The sequence below is a fragment of the Melanostigma gelatinosum genome (assembly GCF_949748355.1).
Source record: "Melanostigma gelatinosum genome assembly, chromosome: 17".
In the NCBI taxonomy this organism is placed as follows: Eukaryota; Metazoa; Chordata; class Actinopteri; order Perciformes; family Zoarcidae; genus Melanostigma; species Melanostigma gelatinosum.
In genome coordinates this window covers 19,934,802-19,948,233 of record NC_136650.1, presented here as the reverse complement: position 1 = coordinate 19,948,233, position 13,432 = coordinate 19,934,802, and the positions used below count along the sequence as shown (strand labels likewise).

The window sequence follows — 13,432 nt, the reverse complement described above, 5'->3', positions numbered from 1 at the left end:
ACACTTCAGATGGGCGCAGCCATAAAGGAGAGAAAATAAAAGGATAAAAATATCCAGAAAGTTGCGTCTATAATTGGCTGCGCCTCTCAGCCTTTTTTTTTTTTATGTGAGCACAGCCCAGTCAAGAACAGTGGAAGCCACTTCATCCCCCAGTGAAACCTTACACTTTCTCCCCTGTCACAGTTCCCTCCCACTCTGTCCACCCATCCACAAGGTTTCTGAAGCTCACCTCACTTTTTAACAACACTGTACCCTGGACTGTCACCCTGGATTAAATGGTAATCTCATTTTGATTTGTGGCGGAGTGGAGGTATCTCGGATTATTGTCACTTGATAATGATGCTGCCTCGGTGCTGATTCAGGGTGTGACTGCTGGAGGCAGAGTGAGAGACACACCTCAGAATTGCTGACGAACAAGTGACAGGCCAGGTAAGAAAACGGCATCATAAAATGACCCATCTGTCACCGCTATCTTCTTATAAAAACTTACTGTAAAACACTTGTGTTTATTCTTTATCAGTTTTGAATCCACATGCTGTTCAGGTGCACTGTCAGTGAACAGACTTTTTTTCCATTCTGCTTGGGTTGCACATGGAAAAAAACCACTGTTTCTGTTTTTGACATTGTGGGAATGACAAACGTGGTGCTTCTGTTATAGACATCTACATTGCAGTCCCAGGTCTACCATTGAGAGAGGAAGTGGAAACAGGCCTCGATGATACAGATACAGCTTGTAAGAAATCTGGCCTCAGGTTCAGATGTTGACAGAGGCGATCCAGCTTGTCTTTAGCTTTACCTCGGATACTCTATCTGCCTGTATTACTGCAGATTGATCCAGCACAGCACTGAGAGAGACATGCAGTGTATTTAAATGTGATCAGAGATGAAAGGGAGACAAATTCGAAAATGTTAGACTTGTGCAAAGTTGGGTAAAGAGGATTAGGGGGATGAATCTAAATGATGTTCAGCAGCTTTCGTTGGGCTGCTGAGATTCTTTTTTTTTTTTCACTGAAGTCTCGCTGGGCTGAATTTCTTAAATTTTAAAAGCTCACTAATTGGGGCAATTGGAGTGTTTCAGCTACAGCTTTCCTATTCTATTCATTAATAGCATCAGTAAAGTAGCAGAAATAGCCCAATTGAGAATCAGATAAGGAAACTTAAATCTGGAGGCCAAAGCACTTTGCTTTGCCGACAGTGAATAAAGCAGACTCCATTGGGTATATAGGCCACAGTCAACAGGTTGCTGTTTGAAAATTGACCATTTCCTGAATAATTATCTGCTCTAACTACTCCAACACACTACTTCATTGTAGGCCACTGTCCACTGACCTAAAAAGTCTAAAATATGCAACATATATATCTTTAAACCAGGAGAAATGCATCAGTTAATAACAATACAGTATAGTTGGAGCTTAAAACGTTTTAGCTGTAATTTATATGATATAATACAACCCCCCCCCCCCCCGATTAAAGGATCAGCTCAACATTTTGGAAAACTGAGTTATTAGCTGAGAAAAATTCAATGAAAAGATTGATACCTGTTATTGGTTAAATATAAAACTTCAGAATGAAGACGGTTAGCTTCGTGTAGACTTGAGGCAAGGGGAAACATCTAGCCTTGCTCTCGCATTTTCCTTACTTAAACACACCCAAGCTCAATTATTGACCCCTTGTTATTAATTGAATTATAATTGTTGTCATTATTATCTCTGCCAGGAAGATCATGCGATAGGTCGCGTGGTGTGTGTGCTTGTGTGCGTCCATGAATAAGTGTGCACCTCTGTGTCTGTCCAGCTCACATTCTGCTGCCGCAAAAAGCACAACATTTTGGGTGGCCAGTTATTGCTTAAAATAGACAATGTGTAAAAATGAGAACATGTAATTTCATGGGAGATGTTGTGGTGAACTTCTTTTCATGGTCGCAAGTAGAGTCACTTAGGAGTGTATTGAGAAAAAAATGGATACCTGATTCAAAGATGGTGCCTCATTCATTCCTTGGGAAGTTGCTCACTCGGCGCAAACAATCGATCTAACAATTGATCAAATCGAATCATGCGGCTCCTCTAGACTTCCCAAATGAGTAGTCACCTCTTTACAGCCGCTCCTTTTCCAATGATTGTTTTTTGGCCAGTGTGCGTCACGTGATGAGTGCAGGAGTTTGAATACCAGGTAGGGCCGCGATGCCAAAATCGCTTCACAGTCCAACTCCGCTCCTGGGGCCTTCACAGCTCTTGGCCAAGAAATAGTCTGGCACGCAATTCCCCATAAAACTGCAATTAGCTGTTTTTTCCCCTTCAGTTTTTTTTGCATATTAAGCAGACAATATAAAACATGTTCAGAGCCAGGCAAGCTGTTTGTCCCTGTTTCCAGTCTTTATGATAAGCTATGCTAACAGTCGTCTGGGTCCAGCTTCATATTAATGAACAGATACAAGAGTAGTATCGTTAAAGGACGGTAAAGCACTTCTCTCGTATTATTGCTTTACAAGTTGTGCATATCTCAGACTTTCCTCAACCTCCCCCAGTGACCCCCCCGCAATGAAACACTCTCCCAGTCAGGATGACTCCATGTTATGGCTACGGTCAGTCACACATCGGCCACAAAAGCAGGCGTCGCAACCACTGGTGTACAATAAGAATAGTTTTGTGTTTATATGACAGGTTTCTGTCAGTGCCACCCAGGCACAACAGCCTCATAAATGAATCCAACAGAGACTAATCGGCCCTTCGCAACATGCTGGTTGGTCAAAGCTGCACAGATTTCACTTTAGCAGCTCCAAATGACAACTAGAGATACCTGCGCGAATCTCACATTTTAAAACATCTGTGTGGTGAAATCATCCAGTGCAACATCAGCACACTCCTAACTTTGTTCTTTTACTGTTTTGTGAGTGGCGATTGTAAAAATAAATAAATAAATAAGTTCGAACAATCTTTGACAATTTGTCTCTGGATGGAGTGTTCTGTTGCTGCTGTAGAGGGATGTGTGTTTCAGTCGAAGGTTTCAATCATCACGTCTTGAGAGTGGGTTCTCTCTTGCAAGCTTCTATGCCAGAAAGAAATTGAAACAAGGGACAATATAAATACTGGACAATAGGCGGGATGAGATGAGATTTCTTCTTGTTGGAGCCCCAGATTTATACACATAAAGTGACAAATGCAATCTCAGATCAGCTTTCCACAAGTCCCTACTCAAAAGAGATGTGGCAGCAGCCATTGTAGGAGGCAATCTCTCTGCACTACAGGAAGTACATCACCCACTTTGGTTTCACTGTTGGAGAGAAATGATCACAAATCCTGTTTGTCAAGCAGGATTTCGATTTTAAAATATCTGAAAAGTCTCTTGTATATTTTCAAAATAACTGACTGCAGTACCTTTTAGAAGAATAGTGAATTGTTGATGTTTCCACTGATCTTTCCACAGACTGAACAGCTTGATGGTGGTAATAAGCTAAACGAAACAGAACCAAACCAAGGCAGAGATGGAATTACGACTGGGATTTAGGATCACCTTGAACTTGGTCATCCTGGCTTTGACTCTTTGCGGCGAGAGAGTAGAAGCTCAGAGGGCAGGTAAAACAATTAGATTGAATATTCCATTATAAAGCGCTCATGTTGACTGCATGTGACTAAATCCTCCTGTATGTTTTCATGGCAGGATGTAAAAATGTCCACTATGACTTGGCGTTTATCCTGGATACATCTTCCAGCGTTGGAAAGGAGAACTTTGAGAAAATCAGGCAATGGGTGGCCAACATTGTCGAGTCTTTCGATGTGGCACCAGACAAGACAAGAGTAGCTGTGGTTCGCTACAGTGACAGACCCACCACCGAGTTCACCTTGGGTAAACACAGAACCCTGGAGGATGTGAAACAAGCTGCCCGCAGCATACGCTACCTGGGGGGAAATACAATGACCGGGGATGCTATCGGCTACACCACCACCAACATCTTCACGGAGCGAAACGGAGCCAGGCCGACAGCCAGAGGCATTCAGAGGGTGGCCATCCTTCTCACAGATGGCCGAAGCCAGGATTATGTTCTGGAGCCCTCTAAGGCGGCTGCCAAAGCTGGCATCAGGATGTTTGCTGTGGGCATCGGGGAGGCGCTGAAGGTGGAGCTGGAAGAGATTGCGGCCGAGCCAAAGAATGCCCACGTCTTCCATGTGACAGACTTCAATGCCATTGACAAGATCAGAGGCAGGCTGAGGAGGAGGCTCTGCGAGAGTAAGTCAGCCAACACTTCACTCACACTGCATGCCACATGGCTTCTGTTTGAAGCTTCACTTTGAAGAGCCTGCTTCACCCTGAACGTGCACTTAATCAAATTGGACTCCTATTTTAACCTATAAGCGCTACATGGAGGAAAGACCCTAACCACAGAACCCCACCCCTAACCACAAAGAGCTCATGCATACAGTGTCATCATAGCTTCTCTCTAACTGAATATGAAGCGTGTGAGGGGGCTGTAGATGACAGTTTTCGAACCAAGACATTTCTGTGGGTTAGCTGCCTATTTGACTGCTGCTTTTGTGCAGAGGTGTTTAGCACTGGAAAGCCTGTCTTAAGCTAACCTCATTGTTTTTTCCTCTTAGTTTGCCGAGACAATCTTTCAACACATGCACACAGGCTTAGAAAGTATCTTACACAGCCAAATGAATGAGCTGAAATAAGCTCAAACATAGAGCTTCATGTTGTCCGGTAGCTGTGAGGAGAAGTGGAGAAATGTCTGTGCATGAATGTTTTCACGGAGAAGATGGATGCTTTGCACTCCAACACTTAAATTCCTGCCTAAAATTAGCCAGACAAGAAAGAAAAGGATTCCATAAGTCTTACCCACAAACTAAATACAAAAACGGAAAGACATGATTACATGGTTTAGTGCACAGATGAGCAAAGACAAACTCACAAATCTCACTTTTAATCTGGCTGTAAATTGTCATGTTTGGCAAGTCAGAACTAGAGATTATTCGAAAGGAAGTTTTGATGCAGACTCTGAAACTCCTTTATTCTTTTTTAAGGACATACCATCCTGCAGAGACACTCATTTTAAAGCCAATGGCCTCTGACTTTGCTCCTTGACTCCATAAATATTGAATCTGTCAAATAATAATGCAGGTTATATGATGAGGTTATATATTATAAAACATGCTGTGCTTGCACCTTCAGAGCTCTGTAGCACTAACCAAGGTCTACATTTACACAGACAGAAAGTTCCAATGTTTTCTTTCTCTAATCTCTAAAATCACCACAAGTGAGTCTCTAAGTATATCAGTGGTCAGCGCAACTGGCTCAGCGAGCAATCCGAGTTATTTTCACCCAGAAAATTATAGCTCCAATGTTTCATGTGGGTGCAGTGCAGCCGCTCCAAAGTCCATGTTGAATGTTTTCACCTTTTAATCCGTAGGTTTAAAAACGGACTCTACTTATTATGTTCTGCACTGGTTCATTAGAGCATGTGTGGCCTCGCTTTACCAACGCATTCGCTCACACACTTGAACTTACATGATCCCAGTGACAGAGAACTCTATTATCAAAGCTCCTGTCTAACACCTGCAGTGTGTTTAAAAGATACAGCAGCCATTATGATGACAGGTACCATGGGTAATAGTAAGAATAACAAATGTATCAGAGCCTAGCTGCAAAATAAAGTGGTGGTTGTTTGGTGTGAAATGCTCCAGCTTTTTGCTTGTGAATCTGTCTGAGACATCCGTTTCCAAAGGCAGGTTTTACATCGCTTCCATTCTCGCAGACGGATTCCTAAATTATAGCTCCAGGGCCACGAGTGCAGGGAGTAGCTCAGCTTCAGCATGCTGCGTCGCACGGCCGTGCAACAACACCGTCTTAAAAAAAGAGTGACGCACTTCCATTCATTCACAGAACGGTCATTTTTGGTAGACTTGCTGGCTTTATGAACAATAAAGACCAAGCATCTTTTCTGAGATCTTCAACTATCACTTTAAAAAGACTTAAAGACAGAAGAAAGAAAAAAAAGGCTCCTTTAATGTCACTGCTGGCAAACTGAAGACACAAACAACACACGCTATACATCTGGAATTAGAGATACATGTGAAATGGAGATAATTGTAGAATTACTAACGAGTATGCAAGTGCTGACAGTACATTAGCAGCTTGGATTTTCCTCTTAGGCATGGTCCGGGATTTGCATGGAACAGAAAAACAAGCCATGTCAACAGAGCTGTGCTCATGAAGAACACCGCAAAGGTTAAAAGCCACTCCGACAGGATGATTTTTATCGCTGTGATTTGAGAAAATTGCAGGGTTCGATAGTAGACGTTTGACAGATACTCGATCTTTTCGGGAAGTCGGAGCGTCTCACTGTGATATTTTCGGCCTCAGATAATATTTCGGGCTGACAGTCATGACACAGACAAATTGTTGGGCTGACATTATCGAATTAGAAGTTTCTCTGAACAGATTGATTACAAACTGATGACAGGATCCTGCTGTCATGCCTAATCAACAATGTGAAAGTGTATCTTCCTGTGTGGGATGGATGAGGAGGTTCTATTCAAATTCACCTTGTCAGTTGTAAAATGAATGCAGGGGACCAGATCAAAGTTATTTTAGAACAGACTGATGAGATTTGTCTTTCATTTGTGCAAATTCACCAATTAATTAGTGGGGATAGGACATTTTCCTCTGTTTCAGCCCTTCATTTAGATTGATAAATGGGATGTATTCTCAGATAAAAGCCTTACGTGATAAAAAGGGTAAAGCTGCAGATAGTTTCGTTGTTTTTTTTACCCGGATCTCTCACGACACTCAAATGAAATCGAAATGTTGTTCATTGTTCTCACGTTGTGCTCAAAATGGAAAATTGCATTCAAACGTGACTTGGGGTCAATGATCGTGCGAGAAGCTCTTTCGGTTAATGCTAAAAACATGCACGCTAACTTGCTCTCGATGACGATGCTAAAATGCTGATGTGGCAGGTGTAATGTTTACCATGTTCACCTTCTAAAATGTAGCATAATAGCATGCTAGCAGTTGGTTAGTGACACTAAACATAAGGTACAGCTGAGGCAGATGGAATGCCATTTGTTTTGCAGGTGTTTGGTCATAAAACAAAGAATTGGACAGTTAAATGTGAAACTGATTATCGTCCTAGATGAAAACAAATAGTTGTTGAAATGTATCCCGGGGGAGATATGGTTGTCTGTACCAAATTTCATGTCGATCCCTGCAATAGTTTCTATCTGGACCATAGTGGTGAAGCCACCAAATGACACTGCCATCCAGCCATGCTGCTAACGCGTCCAAGACGGCAGCAACCTCGACTCACCACCTCCGAGTGACAAAATATGTTTGTTGTTTTTGTGTCATTTAGTTGAACTGACCCGAATAAAGTGTCAATCTCTCCAATGTTTACATCTAATAAACTGAACAGGATCCACATATGCGCTCTTGAGCAGGGAAGCTGGCATCTTGACACAGATAGAAAATACCCCTCCTGCCAATAAAGACGTAAACTGAGTTGTTTTGCCTTTCTCAATGTCATCACCATGACTGAAATATGTGTGTGTGGAAATATAAAACTGTTGCTGCTCCCTGAGGCTATGGAGGTGCCTCATGCTCATGTAGAACCACACACTCCGCTCCCCAGACTTCAAACAGGAGAGATTAATGACAGTCTGTCTGCACTGGTGCTCTTCAGATCACATATCAGTCCAGAGACTGTGTTCCAATGAGATCACCATTTCCAAAAACAATCCAACAATTCACAGCTTTTTTTCCATCTGACCCCTCATAAGGTTTCAGAATGACAGAGTCACATGCCTAACCTGTGCTCCCAGAAGATCATTGCATCCTGATTTACAGCATGTCTCACTGAACTATTGCCCTCTCTCCTCAGATGTCTTGTGTCCGAACATGAAGATTCAACCTGATCGGTTTAAGCCCAACAGCACCAGTTATGGTCTTGAAGAGGTTCCAGGTATGTGCAAACTGCTGCTTTTATAACGCCGACATGCAGCGCTGGCAATACTTGTCCACCACAAAGTCAGCTCTGTGTTTTTCAAAGCATTTCCTACATTCTGCTTTGTTACATGAGGAGAAACGCAAAGATTTAGACAGTTTTCACTCACAATGTCCTCTATTTCGATCTGGTTGGAAATTGGTTTTATTCATGACTTGAAAAGTATTACTTTTCTGCAACATTCATTTTCTGTCTTGTTTTAAGCAGCCATTCTAAAAGCTCAACATACTGAAACGCTGGCAGACTTGAATTTACACACATTTTTCCCACTAGTCACAGCTTATTTTGCAAACTAATGCTGCTGTGTTGTAGATGTATTTTGTCTAAAGTAAACAGCAGCCATTTCCATGATATGAAAATCTATTTGTTGGCCTTTCAAAGTTGCTTGAACTGTTTAATCAATCACACCAAAAAGTTGGTCCCTAAGTCCCATTTTGGGAAATAGGCTTTTCCGCTTTCTTGCTGAGAAAAGCTCACTCATTAACAGAGAAATATCTTTTAATTTAAAGTTTGAAAAGTTTCGAAACATCCAGCTACTTGTCTCCCTCTGCTTCACATTTATTATGCAGACATGATCCTCTCAGCAAGAAAGCTAATAAGCGTATTTCCCAAAATGTCAAACTATTCCTTTTAGGAGGGAAAACTTGCAAACACACCTTGTTCCTTTAAATGCTGCTTTGATTTTCATGTTCAGCTGTAGAACTAGTCGTCTATCAAGTAAAGCGCATTACTAGTCCTCCACCATTTGATGTTTTGATTTCATAAATTCCAAACTGCTGTGGTAAAGGTTTCTGAGAACTCTTGCATATAGTGTTTTACCAGAAAGGTCGGATGTTGTTATAAGAGTGTCTTTTGGGGGATCTGAGTTCCTGTCTGCGTCTCCCACCCACATCCATCACGCGAAGAGAAAAAACAGATGCACTGGCGTGACTGTTAGGACTCCTGCTACGTTGAACATCATGGAAAGAGAGATGTCAGAGTAGTGTAAGCTGTGTTTTAAGGTTTGACTCTCAATTTGCAATTCGTCTGGCATTTACCTGATAATCTGTGAGAACTGATACGCCGTCTTTCATAGCAAATTGCTGACATTTAGTTGATGGACTCTCTTGTGCCAGTATTCAGTTATTTTCCCCAAAAAATATTAGTTTGTGTTTCTTAAGAAACGTAGTGTTGTCCGGCTATAAAGGTCCATACAACATTTAAACCTTCCCCTGTCAATACAACTTAGTGAAACCCGGACCGATGACATTTTTTGAAGCATCATTATATTGTGATGGAAGTGGGCATTCCTGTAACAAATACAATATAATAAGGAATAATGAACATTGATCCACAAATCGAACAATCCATCCATTTGGTTTACAGTGTTGTTGGGGTTGGATCCTATCCCAGCATGCACTGGGTGAGAGGCAGGGTCATAGGGCTGAAAACCAAAACAAGCACATTCATTCCTACAGCCTATTTGGTGTTTCTAATTATATCTAACATGAATATATTCATTTTGAGGGAGGAAACAAGAGCACTTGGAGGAAATCCATTGAGACATAATATGCAAACTCCACACAGACGTCAGTATTATTATGGCTTTTCCTCTAAACTGCACAGGAATTGGAACAAACTTTAGATAAATCACTGAAAACCACTGATGTTTCCTGACACAGATGTACCACTGTGTTGGATGTGCTGTAAGCACTCTAATTGGAATAAATCATTCGGGCTGTTTTGTTTGTCTTTCCGATCCAAGTCTTGTTCCACTGGGAAATTAGATGAGAAAACATTTTCTCACAACCAAACGCTAACATAAATATACTCCGCACTACACTGATTTATATTTATTTTACATTTAGCTACCAACACGACAAATGCAATGGTGCTGCCTAAGAGCCAATATCATCATTTTAAATCCTTAGCTGCTGTCATGGTGTAACTTAAGTGGATTTCTATATTATAATGGTTCTCACAGAGAACCACCACGAGAACATGAAGAGGCCACAGCAGGTCCCCAGCTAAAATATATTTCTTCAATTGACCATTGACAGTTGTGTCGTACTCGCATCTCAGAGCCTGAACCTGCGTTCGGCCTTCACCGCTGCTATCAAACGGCGGTCTGAGGTCTGAAGCTCCCTGACATCACAAAGATGTCCGGGGTTTTCCCAAAGTGCTGTAAGTCTGTAACTGTGGCCTCACTTAAAGACACAGCTACATTGTCAAACTTATTTGAGTAAAGTGCTTTTCTTTCAAATTGTGGGGAAGCACATAGAGAACCTGTCTACAGAGAAGAACAAGACAAACAGTGTTTTTCTTTACAACAAGCTGTAAGCTCCCACTTATAATTACCCAACAAATGTCCTCTACTCTGGTGCAGAGAGTACAACTCTCCGTGAGAAATGTCAAGACTATTTTGCCGCTGATTACGATTTGACAGCCAAGAGACCTGCGGTTTGAGTCAGCCCTGTGTTTATCATGGCCCCCTCAGGGTACCGAGCACACGCAGGAGGCTGCACAGCGTCTTTGCGGCTCATGTGCTCACTATCTACTGCACAACCGCTGCCATCTGCTCTGATCAAAAGAATGCCGTGTGTATGCGTTTGCCTTTTCCCAGTCAGTGAACTCATCTGGCTTTTCCCGCAGAACACCCCATTGGTCGTTTCTTTGGGCCGTCCAAAATAACTTTTGGGGTTGATTATATGCTATCCGCTGCCAGTCCAAATTACAGCTCTGTGCTGCGATGGCCCCGCGACAGCCGCAGAAACGGCGCGGTGAGCGAATGTGCACGACGCAAGCATGGTGACAAAGAGAGTCGAGGCTCACAGCTGCACGGCTTCCTCGAGCAAACCCGTCAGCGAGCGCTGATGAGCAGCAAAACATCCCTCAGTGTAGCGTCACTCAGGGAAGTGAAAAGGTCAAGTTGCTTGACCTTTTCACTTCCCAAATTATTACCACCGGTCACTGTAGAAATGCTAGACTCCTGCTCTGTTTCAACAAAATAAGCCAATCCCTTTCAAACCAGGTTTCTATCAGCAGATTTCAACAGACTTTCGTTTTAGCTGCGTGTGTTTAGCCTGAGATGTTTTTACAAGTGTAAGTGTGTCGATCGGTTTTAAACTTTGAAAAGCCCAAAGATCACACATACCATAAGAGAACATAGCTACAATAGGTCTGACACTTTCCGATTATGCTAGTTCTCCTTCGTGAGTTTATAGATTTACTCTTCAAACAGGTGATAGAAGAAGAAGAAACCATTTTTATTGTCATATACATTTTACACATACACGAAATTTGACTACTGCATTTGCATTTATTTTTTAATCTTGTTCCTGGTTAGACAAATAAAATGGGTAAACAGGTTGTCGTGCATTTGAGACAAAGCAGAGACAGCACCATCTACTCACCAGATGTGGAAGCTGTTAAAGATGCAAGTGTATTAAATGGCATCTAAAATGAATGGAGGTGTATGAAAAATGTCCCCCAAAAGAGGTTTTGTTCATGTAGGAAGCAGCAGAAAGTCTCCCTCCTGTGGTGAGTGCGTAATAATCTGCTATCTCTAACAGTTCATCCAAGACAGACAGAGTAGCTGTGACAGATGACCCAGTCAGTTACTCGGTCTGTTATGATGGCTGTTGTTTTTAAGGTTATTTTTTACTCTGTTGCTAATGACACATGGGCAGCCTGTGTTTCTTACCACCTGTTTGAAGGCTATTTCTAATGACCTCCACTAAGCTTTTGCCCGACTCTCACATTACCACCTTCATGTTCCCGTTTCCTCTTCTGAAGATTAGTGCGCTGGTGCTAATATTCCCAACGGAAACCTGACTTCTCATGGATTTTTTTTCGTGACTGAGGCCATGCGGGAATATGTTGAGGCCGTCCTCATCCTGTCTGCTCACTGGTGGCACAGTCTGCTCGTCGCACGACAACGTAACCACCAGCTTTCAGTGAGCTCTGCCGGACAAACTGGCAGCATTAGTGCTGTACAAGCTATCGTCCTGCTGGCATTGCCATAGCTACAGCGCTTGTTTGTTGTACAAGGGAGTGTCCTTTCCAAACCACCTAAATATGACCTGTGGTTACACCACTTCAAATCACACGCTGCAGGGCAACACACACTCTCGAGACTCGTACGCAGACCTTAACAGAGACGGCATCTAGTTTTTCCCTCTGGCAACAAATCAAACAAATGTTGAATTGCCAAGAAATGGCCCTATTGTCCAGTTATTCAGTGATACACAGTGGCTGCAGGGTGTGGTGGGACTGACCCAATTAAACCCCAGCACCCAAGAACTCTGACAAAGTCCTACCTCAAGACTTAAGAGCCCTGTGTGCTTATTTATTTGTGTGTGAGAGGCTGTCTTGAGTCCAACTGGGCTATTTTACTGTGTTGCTGCAGGGTTCAACCTCATGGAGCACTTCAACGTGAGAGATATTCTGGGAACCAGAGAGGACGTAGGCCAAAGTTCTTACGTTCGCCTTGGCACCATGCCCATTGTACAGCAAACAGAGTGAGTGACCACTCTGTTATGTTGCAAACAATAAGCTGTACATTGTCTTCTAAATATTTTTAAAGATGTGATTTAAAGTGATGGACTGAGAAACCTGTCGGGGAACACGAGGGTAGAAATGAGCCGTTAGGCCCCAACTGAAAATAAACGAAATATAAAAATACAAAATAATGTTTCGTGAGCTTTTGTCAGATGTATCAGCATGTGTTACAGTTAAAACTGTATAGAAATATTTCGTTCTTCATAAGAATAATGCCACGTCACTCTGCTTAGGAGAGAAGGAACAGTAATACAGACGAACAGGTTACTAGGTGAAACATAGACACTGTGTTTCATTATGAGTTTGTACATTAAAGTCTAAACTGTAACTCTGTGTCTCAGTAAAATAAAGCACCGTTTATACACGCAATAACAATGTGCTTTTGTTCTGCAGGGATGTGTTTCCTCAAGGGTTGCCAGATGAATATGCCTTTGTGACGACGTTCAAATTCAGGAAAACCTCAAGACGTGAAGATTGGTACCTCTGGCAGGTTTTTGACAAATATGGAATCCCACAGGTGGGTCAGCCGAATGTAAATAGTCGTAAATGTGACTGCAACTGCCTGTGTGGCTGGATTCAAGCAATTACAATGTCAACTCAGAATAGGCTCAGCTCACTGACTAATCCGATGCTTCTTAAAACATTGACATTAAAACATGAACACGTCGTATTAACTTCTGTCAAGACGGATTTACTCCGGCTTGATTTTTAACTTTCATATTTGACTCCACAGACAACAAGTTTTCTTTCTGTCCTACATTCAAAATGATAAATAGCAAAGTACTCACTATGCGGATATATTATAGTTGTGGGTTGTAATTATTGATGAATGAATGGATACAGTTTAATATTGCATCTGTTAACGGTGGGGCTAATTTTAATCACTTTATATGCTGC

The 13,432-nt window shown here is 42.2% G+C and overlaps 1 protein-coding gene across 2 annotated transcripts in view; it reads left to right on the top strand.

Moving 5' to 3' along the window:
• Nucleotides 1–289: 289 nt before the first annotated feature.
• col22a1 (collagen, type XXII, alpha 1) overlaps nt 290–13,432 on the top strand; it is a 45,466-nt gene continuing 32,323 nt past the window's right edge. For both annotated transcript variants that reach the window (XM_079288321.1, XM_079288320.1), the window contains exons 1-6: nt 290–429; nt 3,424–3,572; nt 3,658–4,224; nt 7,874–7,954; nt 12,384–12,495; nt 12,929–13,052. In XM_079288321.1, coding sequence (XP_079144447.1) covers nt 3,482–3,572; nt 3,658–4,224; nt 7,874–7,954; nt 12,384–12,495; nt 12,929–13,052 — 975 coding nt within the window. In that variant the 5' untranslated portion in view covers nt 290–429; nt 3,424–3,481. The remainder of the gene's footprint in view (nt 430–3,423; nt 3,573–3,657; nt 4,225–7,873; nt 7,955–12,383; nt 12,496–12,928; nt 13,053–13,432) is intronic.